Source organism: Hippocampus guttulatus, chromosome 1 (genome assembly GCF_054856545.1).
Source record: "Hippocampus guttulatus isolate MCC_2025c chromosome 1, RoL_Hgut_1.0, whole genome shotgun sequence".
In the NCBI taxonomy this organism is placed as follows: Eukaryota; Metazoa; Chordata; class Actinopteri; order Syngnathiformes; family Syngnathidae; genus Hippocampus; species Hippocampus guttulatus.
Window position 1 is genome coordinate 28,765,032 of NC_141261.1, and position 21,043 is coordinate 28,786,074.

Genomic DNA, 21,043 nt, shown 5'->3' on the forward strand with positions numbered 1-21,043 from the left:
GGTGGGTTATGCAAATGAAGTCTATCTTTCTGCCTTCCCCCTTCAGACGCTGCTTTTTGCTCACACCCACACTCATTCATGCTTCGTGCTGTGTACAAGGAGGGCTGAACCTCGACAGCGGCTTCCCACACACGCGCGCGTGTGTGTTTGTGTGTGAGTGTGTGTGTGTGTCTGTGTGTGTTTCTGGAGACACCCTCACTATCTCTCCACTGCCCTCCTCCAGCACACCTTTGTGCTGTTCTCTCCCCTCCCTCTTGAGCCTCAAAAGCCTCCTTCCTCCCCCCTCTGTTCGATGTGTGTGTATGGTGTGGTTCGTGTACAAGCTGAAGGCGACAGGGGCGTGATGCTGCCGATGTGACATCTGTTTGGACTCCACGTCTGAATTAGATAGCGCAAGGTCTGAGGAACTTCAGAACACAACCCCAAGGAGCCTACAAAGCTCTCACTCATCAGCCTTCATTTCTTTTCTGCGGCCAGTTTCCTTTTCCAGACTGTGGGATTAATAGGAAGGCAGGCTAAAACAATGAATGCCAAATTGCGCCAGGTGCTCGTGCCGGTCTGTCTCCTGGGAGTGTTCATCTTGGCGGTGGACAGCAAAGGAACTTTCTACGGCGGTCATGTCAATCCTTTTTATGGCTACAGATACAACATGTTCAAGACTGGACTCAACCCTCAGCACATCCCAAACAAGCCTATGACCAGACACAAGTAAGTGCTCTCCTTTTGACCTAGGTGTCATTGTCATTCATCTTTACCCGAGATTACTCTATCCAGTGAGTTACTATTACCAAGTAGGGGGCTGTCCCACTGTTGCACCCCTGAGAATCACTAGGTCACTTTGAGCATTCCTTTGCAGAAGTATGGTTTTAGTTATGACATCGGTTTTGTCATTGATCCTTGAATTGACGCTCTGTTTTGGCCTCTTTCTTTGTAGTTCACACCTAAAACCAGCTGTACTTGGGGAGCAATATAAGATCAACAATGACAAAGAAAGACCATGTTTTGGGTCTTTTTGGCGCATAGCTGATGACAAGTGGGCTGATTCCTCACTTGGTGCGTGTGGGGGTGGGGCTGGGTGGCCGGAGGGACTCCGTTAAATGGAGTCTTTATAGTACAGCTGGGCACCCTCTGTCCGAAGGGAATGCTGCAATTTACGGCCTATCAATAGAAATATCCAGAGACTGCAGATTACTGGCGTCCCAGCGTTAATTACCTTGCATTATTCAAATGAGATGAAGCAAGTTCTGTTTCCAATCAGAGAACAGGTCACATGTAGCAGCCTTATATTCCAGGCTGATGTGTTTTCGGCGGTTACAGTACAAAGCAGAAAGTAATATCACAACACTGTGACATGCTTTGTCATTTGAGTGTCATGAATATTTGGCCTGTTTTTTCCCTCCCCCTCCTGTCTCTCTTGCTTGGCTTCCCTGACAATGGTTATGGCTTTGGACAGCTCCCCAGCTACCTGCTGCTTCACTCGAAATGCCTTAAAAAATACAGCCTTAGTCCTGCCATGTGCCATTTCCAAATAGGACAACCCAGCATCCCACACCCTGTGGTCAGCACCCGCTAATGGTCCAACATTCATCCATTCTTTTCTTTACAGGTTCATCCATACCTTTCAGAAAGGCCATATTTTAGCCCATATTGTAACATGAAAATCATGATTTAGTAGATCTTCCAAAAGGTTAAGCACGACAGTATGCTCCAAGTGCAATGTTTTGCAACAATACAACATGAAATAACAATAATGCAATTAACTTTTGCTTATAAGCAGCTCATACTCATTCTCTATAGCATTTCATTAATTTCCATCCATCGGCAGACTATTTGAGGCAATACTTAATATCAAAAAACTTGATTCCACTGGCTCATGGTTACTACAATTTGAACTAGTTATATAAGTAGCAGTGTTCTCACATCATCGTTATTATTTTTTATTATTAATATTATTATTATTATCATTGGTCTCTTCGGTCGCTTGTGGGGTGCCACAGGGGTCAATTCTCAGGCCGGTCCTCTTTTCCTTTTATATGTTTCCCTTGGTTGAATTTATCCATATAGGGACAGTGATCACTATCACTGTACTGCCGATCACACTCAGCTACATCTTAAAGTGGACCTCTCATCCCCATCAGTCACAACAACTGCTCTTTATGACTGTCTACAAAAGATGGCTGACAGCAAACATCCCCCAGCTAACAGCACCAAAGCGGAAGTCATCCAAATTGGAATTCCACACCAAACTCAGGTTTCTCCCATCACATGTATCACTATTTCTTGCCACAACATTCCCCTCTCCCCCACACCCACAAATCTGGGAGTCAAGTTTGACTCTCACCTTTCCTTTGCCATCCACATCCACCATCTGACTGAAGTTTCCATCTATCACCTCAAGAACATTGCCAAACCCCTTGTTTCCCTTTCTGAACCTGATGCCTTGATCTCCTCCAGGCTGGACTATTACAAATCAATCCTCATTGGGCTGATTAGCAGGATCCTACAAAAATGGAAGCATCTTCTTACCCATCAGTGTCTCCATGGAAATGCACCCACATAACTTTATGAGCTTCTAAACCCACGTACCTCCCCAGGAAGCCACCAGTACTCCAGCACCCACTCCCTCCACGAGCCCAAGACTAAGCGTGTCACTACGGGAGAGAGGGCCCTCAGTCAGTGGCTCCGTGGCTCTTGAACGCACTCCCGGAGTCCCTCAGGGCTCCTCAAAGTTTGGACCTCAACACTTTTCTTTTTTTAATTGTTTCCTAAAAGCTTATTTGCTTGTTAGCCTTTTTCAATTTTTCTTTATTTCTTCTCTTTTTTTAAATTTTAACTAGTGTCTGCTGCAACCTTGTAATTCCTTAAATTATGTTGCTTAGTTTTAAGCATTTTTAAACTCAATAGCACTATGAGATTTTCTTGAAATGTAAAGTACATTACAAATGAAATTTATTTTCTTATTATTATTACCTAATAGGGCGGCCCGGAAGTCCAGTGGTTGGCACGTCGGCTTCACAGTGCAGAGGTACCGGGTTCGATTCCAGCTCCGGCCTCCCTGTGTGGAGTTTGCATGTTCTCCCCGGGCCTGCGTGGGTTTTCTCCGGGTGCTCCGGTTTCCTCCCACATTCCAAAAACATGCATGGCAGGTTGATTGGACGCTCTAAATTGTCCCTAGGTGTGAGTGTGGGCGTGGATGGTTGTTCGTCTCTGTGTGCCCTGCGATTGGCTGGCAACTGATTCAGGGTGTCCCCCGCCTACTGCCCGGAGATGGCTGGGATAGGCTCCAGCACCCCCTGCGACCCTAGTGAGGATCAAGCGGTTCGGAAAATGGATGGATATTACCTAATATTATATTTAATATTAATAAAGAATATTACGGAACTCTGATCACAATAGACCCCTTAATTGAGCCTGTATGAGCATGGCTTACATTTTTTACCTTGTACCTTTTCAAGCTTGTCACCACTGATTGGCAAATGAACCTGACTTTATAGTTTTATTGATCTATAGTAGTAAGTAATTGCTTGCTGTCAGGGTGATAATCCGCGACATGTACTTGCAAGTCTAACTATAGCCGTTATAAAAGACGGTTGACCTACCTTGACCATTGGCGTAAGACCACCTCTAGAAATAAATCAGCCCTGCTGCTGCGATTGGAGGAGGTACAGTGTTTCGAAATAACCCACATATGCTAAATACGTATCAAAGTGTGCTCCAATGCGATTGTGTGTTCATGTACACTTACAGTATCAGTCACGTTTAATAATGTTTGTGTGATCACTGATCACGGTCTTGAAATAGAAGTAGAACAACGTGCATCAAGTCAAGTTAAGTACAACTTTATCATACATTGCATTTGACAATAAAGTTGTACTTGACTATGACTTGTGTATTAGCGGTCCACTGGTACGTTGTCATGATGACAAATGCGCATGAGGCTTTTTTCTTTTTTCTTTTTTTTTGGGGCTGCACTCTTCCTGTCAGTACTCTACAGTATCAGGCATGTATAATACCGTTTGTGTGATCACTGATCACGGTCTTGAAATAGAAATAGAACAACGTGCATCAAGTCAAGTTAAGTACAACTTTATTATCATACATTGCATTTGACAATAAAGTTGTACTTGACTTGACTTGATGTATGTTGTTCTATTTCTATTTCAAGACCGTGATCAGTGATCACACAAACGGTATTATACATGCCTGATACTGTAGAGTACTGACAGGAAGAGTGCAGCCCCAAAAAAAAAGAAAAAAGAAAAAAGCCTCATGCGCATTTGTCATCATGACAACGTACCAGTGGACCGCTAATACACAACAGGTGGGACACTGTCCCCTGGCAGGGTTGAGGGTTGTATAGATCAATTAGGATGCAAGCAGATGGCACATGCCATCACTGATCTGGTCAAAGATTTAGCCAAAGGTTTTTCAATGATGCATGGGGCTCGAGACCGGGGGGTGCAGGAGTGGTAAAGGCCACGGAGGTGGTCATGGTCAAGGGTTATCGGCTGTTGTTGTAAGTGTGTGTTGAGTGTCCAGTGCAGAGCCAGACCCCAGCTTGTGGGCCACAAAGGCTGGTTCGTAAAATTCCCTCTTCACCTCGCAGCTATTTTTCATCATATGTTCCGCTTTCATCACCCTCTGCATTGATAACATCTTCAGCATTTCAATGAGCTTTGCTGTTTATTTACAATTGATGATGGACATGCTGCCATGCCTGTATGCCAACAAAACAGTAGATTGCAGATTCATTAACTTCGGTTTGAAGTCACTGGGACAAGTAGGCTATTTTAAGCAGTAGAATTGTGGGAAAGTTGCCCTTTCCTACTCATGGCACATATGCTTCCTTTAAATATGAAGCTCCGGATCATAGCTCGGCTTTGCATAAATAAACAAGGGCTAAAGTGTAGATCCATGCGCTGCAGCGATGTGGCCAGGAAAGTTTTTGTTACCTTTGAAGGGAGAACGGGCTAATGTTTCCCCCTCCCTGCAGTTGTTAGGCTTAAGCTCCTTGCCTGCTTACTGTATCTTTGAATTTAGTCTACGACTGGCATGAAAGAGATGACCTTCATCTAACAGTCATTTATTTATCCGATACACCCGGAGGCTTATTTTATAAATGTATGTGGGAAAGAGCAGATAAAGGCAACTTTGAAAATGTATGGCGCTGGTTCCATACTGAACTAACCATTCTGCCTACTGCATCCTTTAAGGAGTAATCACAACAACAAAGAATACATTACTTCTGACTACTACATCCTGGACAAGCTGGCTTAGGGTGTTGATGATTCTGAATAGCCATTACTGACGAGGGACCTACAACATAGCATTTTCAATCTGCAGCAGTGGCCTGCATGGAAGGAACCAAAGTGTTATTTTTTTCACAGTGGTCGATAATCAAGTGTTTGGAACACACAGCGATGTGAAGTTTACTTTTTTGGGGAATGTGCAATCAATTAAAAATTCAAAAAGAGGTGAAACATGCATTAACTTGCCGAGCAGATGTGTCGGTTGTGAAATCTTCAGCTGCATCAAGTTTCCTTTCATTGCTTCATTTTACTAGCACTAAACCCAGTTGTGAGCAAATGAGAAATTGACTTTTTTTTTCACTTTCCAGAGGTGGATATTCCAACAGTTTCAGCAAAGCTCCTGAACCCCAAACTATCAGATCAGCCACTGTCAGCGAGGGTGTGCTCGTGACCAGTGTGTTGCTGAATGCATAGCCAAACTATTGACACCTCATCAGTCAAAGATTCTGTCTCAGAGTGATTGCTCTTCCTCAGGCGTGGCGGTTTCTTAAAAATCTAAACAGAGGTGGAGGCCAGTGAGAGATTTTTTTATTCTTTTTCACACATTATTTTACTCATGTTCTACTATCAAATTGTTATTTTTATTTTTGGAAAACTGTCACAGTTCAAAACCCATTTGCACACAGAATGGTTAATCCGAACACCATACATATCAGACATGTATGCAGTGTAATATTGTTTCACAGATCATTTTACTAACGTTCTACTCTCAATTTTAACAAATGTCATTCCAGAATTTTTTTGTTGTTGTTTATTTTTAGATAAATCTCTTCCCCTTTGAACACACATTTGCACACAGAATGATTAATCTGAGAACCAAACATATCGGATATGTTATGTGAATAAGGAATTCAATTAAGACCACCAACCAATTCTAAGACATCAACCCATCCATTTTCCGATCCGCTTTATCCTCCCAAGGGTCGCGTGACATGCTGGAGCTTATCCCAGCCGTTTTCAGGCAGTAGGCGGGGGACACCCTGAACCGGTTGCCACCCAATTGCAGAGCACACAGAGACGAACAACTATCCACGCTCACATGCACACCTAGGGATAATTTCGAGTGTTCCATTAGCCTGCCATGAATGTTTTTGGGATGTGGAAGTAAACCGGATTACCCGTAGAAAACCCACGCAGGCCCAGGAAGAACATGCAAACTCCACATAGGGAGGCCAGAGCTGGAATTGAACCCAGTACCTCTGCCCTGTGAGGTCAACGCGCTAACCACCGTTCCGGGCCGCCCCGATTTTAAGGCAATGAAACATAAAAGTCCAAATGGACGGGAGCCCACTAATCACTAAGCGGCAGTAGAATCATGTGATTACCTCCCACCAATGAGCGAATAAAGATAAGAATGCAAAAATAAAAATAAAAAAATAATAATAATTGAATCGAAACGAATCTCCAACTCTTCTCGAGAGAAGAGTGGCTGGAGAGAAGGGAAGCCTGGGTTTCACGCTCATGCTGCACAACCTGACCTAAGTAAGTGAAAGAGAATGAATGGATGGATGGAAAGGAATGACTTCTTTTTTACACTGTTAAATTATTTTTGACATATACTGTACAATGACAATTGTGATTTTTTTTGTCACTGGTAGAAAAAAAAGCATTAAAAAGTATACAGAGAACATTACTACACGTGCACGGTAACGAGCTATGCTAAAATAAGTTGAAAAACCTTGACTATACCATTATTTTGAGAAATTTATACAGAATTGATCATACAAACAAATCATAAGTATGGCATTGCACCAGTTTTGGTTACACTCCCACATCCATCACAAAGCAGTAATCCTTATAAGCAAGTCCGATTTGTAACCTCTTTTCTTTCGAGAAACACTGAAAAGTATTCTTACTCTAAGAAGATTATGTGCTTTGCTAAATGCCTGAGGATAATAAAAAGAAAAAAGTCAATGGTGTGTGGTGTTCACGTATTACAGTGTTAAGTAATAGAAAGCACAAATAGACAAAACCTTTCATGATTCCTGTCAAATGCAAAAATGTAAATGGAGAACCACAAGAAAAAAAAGCAGAAAATATAGATGAGCAAGACAGCATTGCTATTGCAAGGCATACAAGGCCGACCCGGGGCCTTTACACCAGTTGCAAGTCAAAAAATGGAAGAAACCGAGGTGATTTCAAGTCGAATTAACCAACTGACTAAATGATCCTCAAGACTCAGTCAGCCCCTTAGTAATTGCCAAAGGATCCATTAAAGATGTAGTCATTTTTTTCATCCAGCCCACTCCTGTCATAAAGTGTCAGGGTTCGCTCATTGAGTCAAGATCCCTGCAGGTGAGGGTCGAGGAAATAATGAGGAAGGTGGGCGCGTTGGTGCCGACCTGTCAAAACACAAACTGAGAAAAGAAGCGGCTCAGAGAACAAGAGAAAAGATGACGAGAGAACAGACGAGAATTTCTCAAAGTCATCAAATGAGCAAAATCAGAAATACCGACAGAGGCAGGACAGTGTGCATGTGCCTCTAATTAAGACAAGATTGTCTGCAAATTTTTAAGAGGGACTACAGAAGAGTTATGTGAAAAGGGGGGCCTTTGGAAGGTTGTGTTGAACTGTGCAAAGAGACCAGGTCCAGTAGCAATATTTGCCAAAAACACTGCACGTGAAAATTCAAGATAGGAATTCCTCTCTCCCCCTGGGAGACGCAGTAAGCCAGCTTACAAGTGTAATGCTAGACTGGAAATATTGACAGTGGGATGGGGCTCGTGGTGGAAAAAAAAAGTGACGAAGGACAATATTTTTGTGCGGACCTGCAGCGACGAGGGAAATGGGAAGCGTATCTCTTCCTGCGTGGCAGAAGGATGTGAGGAGTGCTTTGTTGTTGATTGGAGTTGGAACGGGTATGGCATGCTGTGATTGGGAGGACACTTTCACTCGCTTGAGAATGACTTTTAGCATGAGGTCAGATGGGTGGTTCCGATAGAATGTGCAACTGGTGTTCTCCAGTCATGAAATGCACAGAAAGTCATATCTGTCTTGAAAGCTATGCTGTTGCTGTGAATGGGAAGACCTGCAGACGACAGTGGTGCTTTGAGTGACCCGATTTATGAGATACTTGAGATTAAAACTGTCATTCGGTCAATTTTTTTGCTTTGAGGTGAGGAAAAAAAATTGAGGTATGAGCACCGTATGGGAAATGAACGCAACTCAAGTGCCTTCACAACAAGAAGGAGTTTGGCAAATAGTGAAGGCTTCTTCAAAATGGGCTACAAGCTGTTTATTGCAACTCCTATTTGAAGTTTACTGTCAAAATTAACATAAACATAGAGAAGCACACTTTTCCTTCAGTTAGCTTTATTCTAACACACAATGAGAAAAATCACAGACAGTAAAATGAGTGGCATCAATCGCATTTGTGTTATAACTCTTGAGGCAAAGGATTTTTGAGCTGGGTGCACAACACATACAGTATAGAACGACAATATAACAATACTTGCAGGCATATATTCTTTATCCTCGATGAAAAACAATTCATATTTTTTGCAATTTGTTGAGTCACGGTTCTAAGAGAAAGGCAGCTCGTTACGGCCGCCAAGCTCAACGTTGAGCTTTTCTTTTACTTTCTGGTCTCTTTTTTTTTTTTTTTTTGCCTTGTTTATTTGTGGTTTTGAACTTCAGCGTATTGTGCTGGCTCAGCGCATCGGGTCCTGTGTCGGAATCAGTTTTTGGCACTTGGTGGTACAACGTCACCTGTCATGAGACACATTTGCTGTGAGCTAAGGAGGAGAAAAGTACTTGACCGAAATGTCTTTTATTTCTGTGAAATGATCCCAAACTTTGGACATTGTCTGCCTTTCAACTCTCTTTCTCTCTGGCTTGCGCTTATCGCTACATGAGTCTGCAGTAACACACAATGTGAAAAATAATCACTGCAAAATCCCAATACAAGTACAGTTAAAAAAAAAAATCTGTGATGGACGAAACCTGCAAAAGGTGTACCGTGATATAAGCGAGGGATGACCGATGATCTAATTTTACATGTGACTACTGGCTAAGTGAGAAGAGCAATATGAACCCAATAGACAGCATAGATCATTCCTAAACAGCAGCAGTTATTTTTAGAATTTATTAGCTGGATTGACAGATTGGGCGGCATGGTGGGCAATGGCTTCACAGTGCAGAGTTGTAAGGTTCGATTACGGCTCCGGCCTTTCTATGTGGAGTTTGCATGTTCACTTCGTGTCTCCGTGGGCTTTCTCCGGGTACTCCGGTTTCCTCACACATTCCAAAAATATGCATGGCAGGTTCATGGAACACTCTCAATTGTCCCGAGGTGTGAGTGTGAGCGGGAATGGTTGTTTGTCTGTGTGTGCCCTGCGATTGGCTGGCAACAAGTTCAGGGTGTACCCTGGTTACTGCCCAAAGGCGACTTGTAAGGACAAAAGGATGAGAAAATAGATGGATTGATGGAGGGATGGTTCGACAGCATCCTTTTCCACCAGGGCTTTTTTTTCTTCTCATACTTATCACACTGTCAGACCCTGCCAATAAATTGAAAGGTCCATTGTGCCTTTGGTCTTGACACTTACTCATGTGTGGCCAGTCATTCTCATTTGTCACCAGTGATCACAAAGGCAAATGTCATATATGCAGTGGAACGGCAGTCTTCCTTAAGCTATATTGGTTTTGAACTTGTGTGTGAAAATAGCACCCATAGGGCAATAGCTCTCCTCATATACAGTACATCTAATTTTAGATCACTCCAGATTAGAGAAGTCATCTATTCTTCTCCCTGTTGACTAAAATAAACAAAAACAAAGTTGCAGCCAGTTTGGGTACAGTGATTTGCTAGTTGAAGAGATAAAGCATGTGTGTGTGTGTGTGTGTGTGCGTGCGCTGAGATATAGAAATAAAATACTCTATTGCTGGGTTACACCTGTTTACGATGTGCACATGCAACCAATAAAAGTAGGACGTCCTTCTTCCTGTCAAAGTCAGGTCAAGTCAAGTTTATTTGAATAGCCCTTAATCACAAACGAGTCTCAAAGGGGTTCAAAAACCCACAGTTGACAAAGATGAGCGACATCCTCTGATCTAAACCCCCAACCGGGCAAGGAAAAATTCAAAACCCCTTTTGGGAAAAGAAGAAGAAACCTTGAGAAGGGATCACAGATGAAGAGATCCCCTTCCAGGATGGCCAGGTTGCAAAGGCCGCAACATATAAGACACAACAATGAAATACCACCCACAGATGCAAAACACTTTGACAGACGCATGAAAGCAGTCTTACAGTGAGACTTCACATTTGCACATGCAGCGCCTGCTCCCAATCAGCCGTAAGGCCATAAAGGCTTTTTGTCAACCCTTAACGACACACAAACATACATCACAATGCTTACCATATGGACTGTGAGGTGCTTATTATGTTGCTGTAAATCGACATGGACACCTAACCTATTTGTTTGGAATTTACATGGACAAACTATCATTTATTGTTCTCCTGGCCATCACCGTAAAATGGTTTTGATTGTGATCTTGCTCAAGAATATCCCGTCAAAAATCTGCGTAGCCTCAGTTAAGCCTCTCTCAGTGTTGTATTCGATATTCGAAAACATATTTCAACTATTTTTTTCAGTCCCCCGATGCATCACTGAAGCCCCCCCTTTAGCCCCATGAGAGAAAAAAAACAATTCTGGAGCCGTCCCTGTCCCTTGGCGCTTACCTGGCTTGCCTGCCCTTTTTGTGGCTTCACCAAATGCAACTTCTTTTACCACGCTCGACCTGGCAGCAGGTTGCATGACTCATTGTGACATCTGCACATGAGATGATGGGGTGCACACACAAACACCGTCAACACAGTTAGCAGGGAAAAGTTTCTCACAGATTGTAAAAGGCCCTTCTGCCTGTTCACCCTCTTAACCTGTTAACTCAGAACATATTGGGCCAGCACAGCCCCCGTGTTAGTCGCTGCTCCTCCAAAAACACGGCCTTCTCCGTAACAGCTGCAGAGCAATATTAAGGGCCGCATGTGTTGCTAAATACTCCCTGCTGAATGAGAGAAACTGTTCACATGAGAGTCTGAAGAGTGCAGAAAATCATTTCCTGTGCTGCACGGTGGAACACTCTGGTGTTGTAGTCGCTCTTCTGGCAAGGATGAGGGAAGGAGAGAGGATTTAGGTCCAACATGATGCAAAAACTATTTTACGGGTAATGACTGTAATCTCAGCATTCTTAAGAGCTGAACTGTGTTCCTGTTTTCTGTCTTGCATACGCAGAGCAGCATGATGGCATGTCCACTGTTGTTTCTTTTGAAGAACAGATGGAAACGACAATATTGAAGAATTATTATGAACTCATGAAGGTTTCATTTTGGATGACAAATGCATCAGGAAGACATGTCCTCATCACATGCAGCTGTATAAGCAGAGGCCTTTGGATGAATCTTCTTATACAATATTAAATTCAAATTTCCCTTTCTTCTCCTTGCAGAAATCACTGTGCCTATGTGGTCCAGAGGAACATCACATGCACAATGCAGGATGGAGTAGCGACATACGTGAAGGCTGAGTACACAACCAAGTGTATCTGGGGACAGAAGTGTCCTGTTATCATGTACGCCTACACTCAAATGTATAAAAAAAAATAAAATAAGGAAAAATGTGCCGGTAACATGACATCAATTACCTCACATGTAAGAGGGAGAAGGGAAAAAACTGCATCAAGGCTGCCCTCTGGTGTTAAAAAAAACATTATTCCACACAGAGCAGATGAATGGAAATTGAACACACACACACACACACACACACGCACCCACACACCCACGCACACACACACACACACACACACACACACGTCCTGTATACTGAATCATCTGATTAGGTGCACTGCTTACTTACTTGCTTGTTCTACAGACGAACATTGGATAAATCAGAGGGAAAAGTGGTGTCTGAGACTGAATGCATGTCATGAGTTAGCCTGATTTGTCCAAAAGGGCCCATTTGGAATAACATTCTGTCCCTCACAAGGGAAATTAAAGAAGAGGTTTTTTCCTCCATAAAAGATGACTCAGATCAGTGTGTGTGTGTGTGTGCGCGCGTGCGTGATGAGACAAAGATGATTCCAAATCAAACAATTCAAAAGAAATCCAATTTTAACAAAAGGTAACACTAGCATGCAATAATGACCCTGGTTCAATCTCCCAGTCCTAAAACCACATCATTTACATTACACTTCAGACTAATCTCCTAATCTCCCCCTAATCCCTGTTTAATCCCACAGACAATGACTACATCCCTTTATCTTTGCCATGCCCCTCTCGTCTTTCTGTCCTCTCCCCTGACTCATCTGTAATAATGAGTTCAAACAAAGACTGAATTAGCGGTTTGAAACAACATGACAACACAAATAATGCCTGAAGGTGAATGAGCTCATTTATCCCTTTTAGGTACCGGTCATTCCACAAACCAACATACAAAGTGGGTTATAAAACGGTGACTGAGCTGGAGTGGAGATGCTGCCCTGGCTACTCTGGAGACAATTGCTATGACGGACCCACCTCACTGCCTGACATGGTACCTCCTCTCAAAGCAGCTGCTTTGCCCCATCGCCCCGGGATAATGGGTGTTCCTCATGGCCCGAGAGTCCCCGTTGACCAGAAGCCCGGCGGCGCACAGCTGGAGCCGAGCAAACCCGACCCCAACCTACATGATCACAGACCAATACCCAGTGGACGGCTGCCTGTGGACAATGGAAAAACAAATACTGGTGAGAATGAATAAGAAGTCAAAAACGTCAATGCTTTTGCATCAGACCAAGTCTTTTGTATTGTCCTTCAATCAATGGAAAAACAGGCAACAATTTTGGGATTTCCGGTGTGAGCGGCGAACGTTTGGACCGTATGGAGGACGATTTACGGCGCCTCAGTCTGGGCTTCGACTCACTCAACGGGATGGTGGCCGGCCTGGAAGAGCGACTGCGCACATCGCTTTGGGAAGACACCAACAAGATCCTGGTATCGCTGCTTCCCAGCACACCGCGTGGGCCTGACTCAGCTGTGGGATTTGGGGTCATCCCAATAGGGACTCCTGGTGTACTGCGAGGGGATGAAAGCTTCAACAGATTTGGAGATCTTGCGGGGAGAGTGACAGAAGTCAAGGATGAGCTGCGAGCCAAGACTCACATGTTAGAGGAGATCCAGGTTTGTGCCACATGTTAAACAGTTAAATGTGACGATGGCTTTTCCCTGATTGAAACGTATCCCTCTTTAGGGAATGGTCTTAGGCCATGACGGGCAGCTCAAGAGACTGCTGGAAGGAGCAAGAGGAAGGCCCTTCCCTGGCCACAGTTCAGCTCATCTGGACACCATCCTCGAGGCTAAACTGGCCGGGATCCAGGCTGAGATCTTGGATGGATTTGAACAGCGACTCTCTCGTCTGGAGAACCAGTGTGAGGAGAAGATAGGGGCTGTGCAGAGACAGTGTCACAGGGAACACATGGATGGCCGAGAACAGATGCAACAGTCCCTTGATGGAAGAGAAACTGGACTGAGGGCGGAGTTGGGCTCATTGCAGGCTCAGATCCAAGGCCTAACGCTCACAGAGAGCTGCTGTGGACAGGTATTGAAAAAGGAAAAGTCACATCCAAAGTAAATGTTTGACAGTCCTTTATTTTTTTTGTCTTTATTTTTTTATGCGGATCCCCAGACATCTCAATGGGTTAATCCTAATAAATTAAGAATTTACACATTTGTTTTCTTGAGAAAAAAGATTTTAAAAATTTGTCATATTTAATTATTTGTTAGGGACCCTGTAAAGTGAATTTGGAGATTTTTTTTTTTTTACACTTTGTACATTCCATTATTGATTTCGTTTCAAGAAAGAACAATGTTGTGTCACGAATTGTAGCGATATAGCGGTAAACTGTACTGCACCGTTTTGGTTTTCTTCATTATTTTGGGCATGGCGCTAGGGTGTCGTGTATATTTCCCCTCATCCTCACTAAATAAGAACTTGAGCAGTGTCATTCAGTGGATCGACTGCAAGTTGCTTAATTGTTACTACTAGGCCAAAGCCTGTTAGCTCATGAGTGAGCTGATGACTAGACCCTCTTGTCGTGGAGTGGAAAGCCCCCGTGATGACTCAGTGGGATATATTCCAGCCGCCGGTGATTCTCAGTGGATATATTCTTGCGTTTGAAACAGTGATGTGTAGTAGCATGACAGACCATCCATTTTTCTGCACATTGCAGTTTAACATTTGAGAGCAGAGGCGTGATATTTTATATGATTTGAAACATTGATATACTTGAGGATTTTAAACATTTGGCAGGGTTCTTGACATCACTCTTCTCTGTAGTGTGCCAAATTTAGAAGATATTTATTTTCACTTTACAGGGACTTGAGTCAAGTCAATATTGTCAATGGTTCCATTACAAGGCATTTGAACCATGTTATCAGCGACCCCAAAACCAAGAAAAATGAGCTGCTTTATGAATAAAATGATAGCCTTATCAAGAACTACCTCAGATCAAAATTGTACCGATTTTTCACTTGATCTGAACAGTTCTTGATCATTTCAGGTGAACAGCCTCTCTCAGCGTGTGCTGCTACTGGAGGAGTCGGTTAAAGGTCTCACAGAATCACAGCGACAGCTTCAATCAACACTCAGTGAGCAGAGCATCCATATAGAGACCCTGATCGAGACCCGCTTGGTGGACCTGGAAGACCGACTAAATTTGACAGAAGGCGGAGCCGATGGCATGTCGGGGTTCCCCGGTGGCCTCGATGGATTCAAGAACATGCTGGATGACAAGTTGAAGGCCCTGGAGGAGAGGCTGTTTGTGGCTGTAGAGGAGCTGAGCAACGCCACTGCACCAGCACTCTTGGAGGGCCAGGTGGTCCCGCCGCTGGAAACAGATATCGAGTCCGTGAGGAGAACATTAGATGGCAATCTGGATGGCATCGAAAAACGCCTCGTAGACCTGGAACTCCTCTGCACCTCCTCCTGTTCATCTTCCACTCCTCCAGCAGGGGGTGTCAGAGGCAGTGAAGTGGAGGGGGCGTGTGAGGACATGGAGAATAAGATGACAGATCGTCTGGACTCTCATTCAGACCAGCTGGAGCGTCTGAACAGCACACTGAAGAACCTGCTCTTGCGGATCGCCCAAGAAGAGGCAGGCGACTCCGTCTATGGCGAGATCACCCTGCTGAAGGTCAACATCAACTCCGTGAACCGCACTCTCAAGGGTTTAAAGGACTCTATTAGTTTTATTGCGAGTGAAGTGGGCCATGCCAACTCCTCATGGGAACAGCGGGAACAGCAGCTAGTCAGTCAGGTGCAAGGAATTACCAAACTAGTGGGCCACCAAGCGTCTCTCCTGGGGGCCGGGGAGAGGCGTCTGGCCCAGCTGAAGGGAGAACTCGTGGCCTTGAAGAGACAACTCACCGGGGGGCTTCAAGGCTGCTGGAGCAAGGAAAAAGAAGTTCAGGAGGAGGTAAAGGACGTTGACAGCAGGTTGAGCCAGGTGGAGGGCCAGTGCAAGAGCTTGGGGGAGCTGGCAGAGCAGCTGGAGAGGATCAGGGCAGAACTTGAGAGACACTCGGACTCCTACCTGGCGCAGGCAAACGGCACCCTCACCGTCCATTCAGAGCAGCACGCTGAGCTGAAAGGGGAAGTCAAAGACAATGTGCCAAAGGAATGAGTAAGCCCAAAAGTAGACCAGTAGCATCTGAGCCTAAACAGCAGGAAAGAAATTGAGGCTCGAATGATGTTTTTTCCTCCTCCCCACTTTGACCTTCCCTCTCCTCTGCACACATGCAAATTAATTGGAGGGGTGAAAGCCATTTTCCATCAGCCCGCCACCACAGTGCCTCCAAATGACCTGCTTGAGAAGTACACATACACATTTCAAAGACACACCTATGGCTGTGGCCACCGCGTTTCTCATCTTTTTAACTTATATGAAGTTGTTCAACATATTGCTATGACATTGTAGTCGAAGTCAAGTGTGAAAATGCTAAAGAAAATGAACAACCTGGAACTAAGACGTTGCTACGGGTTTCTCTTGACAAGCACATTCAATACCTTTTGTGTGGTTGTGTGGTTTTGATATCAATGTGGTGCTATTTACGTGTTCAAAAACATTTGATTGTACACAAGTTAAAAATAGGACTTTTTTCCACTGGCAGTGGTATGAATTCGTTTTGATTGCTGCAGGTTTTAATGTACTATAAATATGGGAGACAACACATTATTGTCTGAGAAATAAAATCCCAAACTCCCTAGTGTTGTGCATTGAAAGAACATTGGGGCGTGTACGTTTTATTGTCTGATAAATGAGGGTCATAACATCCAGCAAAAAGTGAGCCTCAGTTACGCTCCTTAATTAATTACAATTTTATTTATCCCTGAGGCCAATACTTATACAGCAGAGCAGCTATTGAGTTTATATTAGATTTTAAGCTTTTATTATGGGGTGTTTTGCCATGTTTTATTATGTTTTCATTGTGGAGCAATATTAATGCCAAATAGGCTTGCACTATCTATTCTCATGTAAGCAAACAGGGTATTGATTAAGTGTGATTGACTGCCGTCCAAGGATGGCCTCGGCCTGTCACCCATGTCACCCGGGATGGGCCTCACCTCGACCAGAATCCTGATGAGGACAAGCGGTAAAACTGGTTAAAAACAAACAAACAAAAACAAAACAAAAAAACAACAACTGAGGTATACATCAGTACGTACTGATGTATTTGTTTATATAACACAATATATACCACTGGAGATATAAGTGCCCCAACGAAATTCGTTCCGCTGATATTTTTGCTTTGACTTTTGAGCACAAACTTGAGACATAAGCAATGTATGGTGATAGTGAGCTCAAATCAATACACAATAAGCCTTTGTCAAATAGTGAGCATTTATCGAAAAACATCAAAACAAGAGAGGGGATTCAGGTTACGATATTGAGTTGGCATTTGCTGTAAAACAAAACGTAAAAAAAGAGAATTCTACGTTACGTATTTGAAACTACCAAACAACCACCTAAAAAAGGCCCCACAAGCTTAATGCTAACATAAATAGAAAACACATTTTACTTGCTAATGATTAACATCCAGGAGGTAGTGTTAGAACTCTTCAGCAAAGCACATTTGAAGACAAATGATGCTGCAACACATGTAGACAGACAACATCACAGTACTCACGGCCATATATTCTTTATCCTCTGAGAATATAAGACTAACATTACATCTTATTGAGCGACTGAAAATATAGAGTAAGGCTGTGTCCGAATGTCCACCCTTATTCCCTAACCCCCTCATTCTCTAAGTAGTCCGCACCATATACAGTATAGCACGATATAGTAATTTCCCCATTCTGTTTGGCTATTTGGACAGCCAGCTCACTACGTTCTTCTTGTCGCATAGTATGTGACAACCATACCAGTCATGACACACGCGTTAAGATCTCATACTATTTATTGTGAATAAAAAAAAATATATTTATTTAAAACTGTATTTTGTTTCTTTTGATGTACATATTTTCAATTGAATTAAATGAATTATTTCTGTGGTGTGTAGTCACTGTATCACCTTGATATTCGTGCTTGCACCATGTTGTTTTCGTACTCGCAAAGCATTGTGATCTATATTAACTTGCGGATTGATCATCAATACTCACTACTTTTACAAGTACATTGTGAGTAATTTTGAGTGCACTTCATTTGTTCTTTCTGGACATTCGGACTGCCCTACAAAATGGCGTAACCCTTTAATAGTACACTATAAGGGGAAACGTGTGCACATTCGGACACAGCTAATGTGAATACAGATAAAGAAGACACACTCTCTTCTTCGTTTGTCTATATGACAGGATTTCACCCTCCTGGTGGCCAAGACGAGCGCGCCCGAATTATTTGAATTGAAACGTCAGATCATCATTTTATTTAATTATGTCATTGCAATGTTTTTATAGATTGCAATATTATAGTGTTGCTTCCCTTAAAACATTCGGGGGGAAAAAACCCTTTGTTGAGGAGGCTGGAACCGATTAATGGTATTTCTTTTCATTTCAGTGAGGAAAGATGATTTGGGCAGGTGTTTTTTTGAGTTAAGGGCATGGTTACAGAGGAAATTTCATTCGTACCTCAAGGCACTACTGTACTGTATTTTTAAACATTTGTGTTGTTTATTCCAGTACTGAAGCATTCATAACACCTGACTCAGGGACCTTTATGTGAAGATTTTGCATGTTGTTCTCTCAAGGTCCTCTGGCTTCCACTCACCAAACAAAATCATGATGGTCAATTTTCAGGCAGTTCCATCCATGACCAAGGCAAAGAGACAAGATCTGCATCGGATCTGCCTGCTGCCCACTACTCCTCATCGAAAAGTTAAACAACTAATAAAATCTCACTGAAATAGGACTAAGGAGCTATAACCGGGACAAAAGTACAACCAAACTACCAGCACGCTCACGACACTCATGAGGATAAGCAATGTGAATAATGGATGGGATATTACACAATGCAAAATTCGATTTAAGTTGTTAGGGGATATATATTTTTCAAATCTATGTGTGTTCTATGTTGGTTACAGGGGTTTGTAACCAACTTTGTCAGAGCACATTTGCTTCCACCCTTCATTGCAAAAATGCTCCAAACAAGTCGGATTCTGACAACATCTCCTGTGCAAAGTCCTTTTCAGGTCACATCTTCATCTCAGCTCTGGCTGGGCCAATCGTAAACTTCAATGCAGAAATTCTTGTTGATTTCGACACTTGGGTCATCACGAAAGGTGAAAAATATGTATTTATTTTATTTCATCTTTATTTATCCAGGTAGACTAAGACAAATAAGAACAGCAATGCTGACCTGGCTGCAGAGAGCAGAGCAAAACAAAGAGAGAGAGAGAGAGAGAGAGAGAGAGAGAGAGAGAGAGAGAGAGAGAGAGAACTTGGTCCAGTGATTTGCGTGAGGTTCAGTGAGGCACTACTCTGCTGGAATAAGATATAAAAAATCTGAACTAAAAGAAAGATAAGTCAATATGTTAATTTTGATCTTCATTGAAACATACAGTTCACATAAGGGCAATATTGAATTTTTGTACGTTTCAATCAATTCTGCGCTGTTCAACGTTGTGAAGAAATACCAAAGAATATTTAATCTACGGTCATGTTATATTTTGTTGGATTATTGCTGTTTTTTGTTCAGATCTAAAAAGCATGTAGTCTTGTTTTGAAAGCCCCGATTATAAAATTACCCAGTTTCACGGTATCATAACTGCATGCCTGTCATGTTTCAAACAAACCAAACAAAATGTCTCAAAACCGGTCAGAATTTGATGAGTTATGATGAATTTATTGGAGGCAAACACAGTTCCAGCGTGCACTTTCAGTCACTTTTCTGGCCGAAGGAGTGATCACATTTGTCACACACATTCATGAACTAGATTAGACAGACTGCTGAACATCAGCAAGTGCAGTTGCATGTGTGATAAGAGGTATATTCTTGGCGACGTAATAAGGAAACACCAATTTCTCCTGTGAGAGATCACATGCCAATAATTGCCAGCCTCAATTGACGTGTGAGTGCTTGCTTGAAGCACGAAATGAGCAATGACTGAGGTGGCGCTTGCAACTGGGCTTCCCATGCATTTGAACAGATCTGAAATCATTGACATTATTGGATTGAAAATGAAAATCAATATAATGCACAGACCATCCAACTAAAATTGATCATCATTTAATGTAATGATAAATTGAGGTTTTTTGTTTGTTTGTTTGTTTGTTTTTCAGTCTTCACCTGCAGGCGAAAGAAGACCAGGGGGTAGCAGTGCGGCACTGCCTCTCTTACCTACCATGACCGCACATCCCTGACTTGTTCGCTACTCTGCAGATTTTGTGTGTTGCAATGTAAGCCACTTTATAAATGAGGGATTACGCATCACTGTGCCTTCAATGCTTTTCCTCATGTTGATTCTGTCTTAATTTAAAGGCAGTGGACGTAGCTCAAAAGGGGAGTCCGTAATGGCCAAAACAGGACGAGCAGATATCACGCTTATGAAGGTCGTTTTTTTTTTTTTTGTGGTTTTGCTGATGTTCAAACATTTCCCTCGTTACCATCTTATTAGCTACGAAAAAATGATTCACCACGCAGTTGACATTTATTGACGCAGTTGGAAGGACGTCTGGCACGAGGAAGCAATTGAGTTTATTGAACACAAACGTCACGTCCTTGTGTGAAAATTAGCTCGCTTTGCCAAACATGCCGCTCACAAGACTGTCGTCACATGATGTGGTGAGCTGACGATGTAAGGTCATGAGGTGACAGCATGGAGGACATTAAAGTGTTCGTAGAATCAGAGGTTATAGGTGGAGCCATGAAATGAACAATGGGGGAGAAAAAAGACTGACCTCCCAAAGCGCGTGCACCGTCAGCCATTCTTCTGTTTAGCCTCAGGACATTGTCTCCGAGAAATTCTCTCGAACAGAATAGGCGCTGATGAAAACCAGACGCTGGACTCAAAAATAAAAATTTTGCAGGGGCAATAGAGAGTGGATGCAAAGGGAGTCGGGGGCTTCAGATGTGTGTGACTACTCGCAAAAAGTTTGCAATATTCAGCCTTTGGGTGGGATTTCAGAATGAACCAACTGTGTGCAATAAACTTCACTGGTCAACCTAATTTGATCTTCTTTGAACTTGTGAATGCCCGTTCCTACTGTTCAGTGGGGTCGTACTTTTTGCGCAAATATTTCAGCATGACGTCTTTGATCCACTGG

The 21,043-nt window shown here is 43.0% G+C and overlaps 1 protein-coding gene across 1 annotated transcript; it reads left to right on the forward strand.

Annotated features, from left to right (window-relative positions):
* Positions 1 to 306: 306 nt before the first annotated feature.
* Positions 307 to 17,743, forward strand: emilin3b (elastin microfibril interfacer 3b). Its single transcript, XM_086124758.1, has 6 exons — positions 307 to 708; positions 11,757 to 11,879; positions 12,712 to 13,031; positions 13,118 to 13,464; positions 13,535 to 13,882; positions 14,844 to 17,743. Exons 1-6 carry the CDS (start codon positions 524 to 526, stop codon positions 15,963 to 15,965), a joined length of 2,445 nt encoding a protein of 814 aa, XP_085980884.1. The 5' UTR covers positions 307 to 523; the 3' UTR covers positions 15,966 to 17,743.
* Positions 17,744 to 21,043: the final 3,300 nt, after the last annotated feature.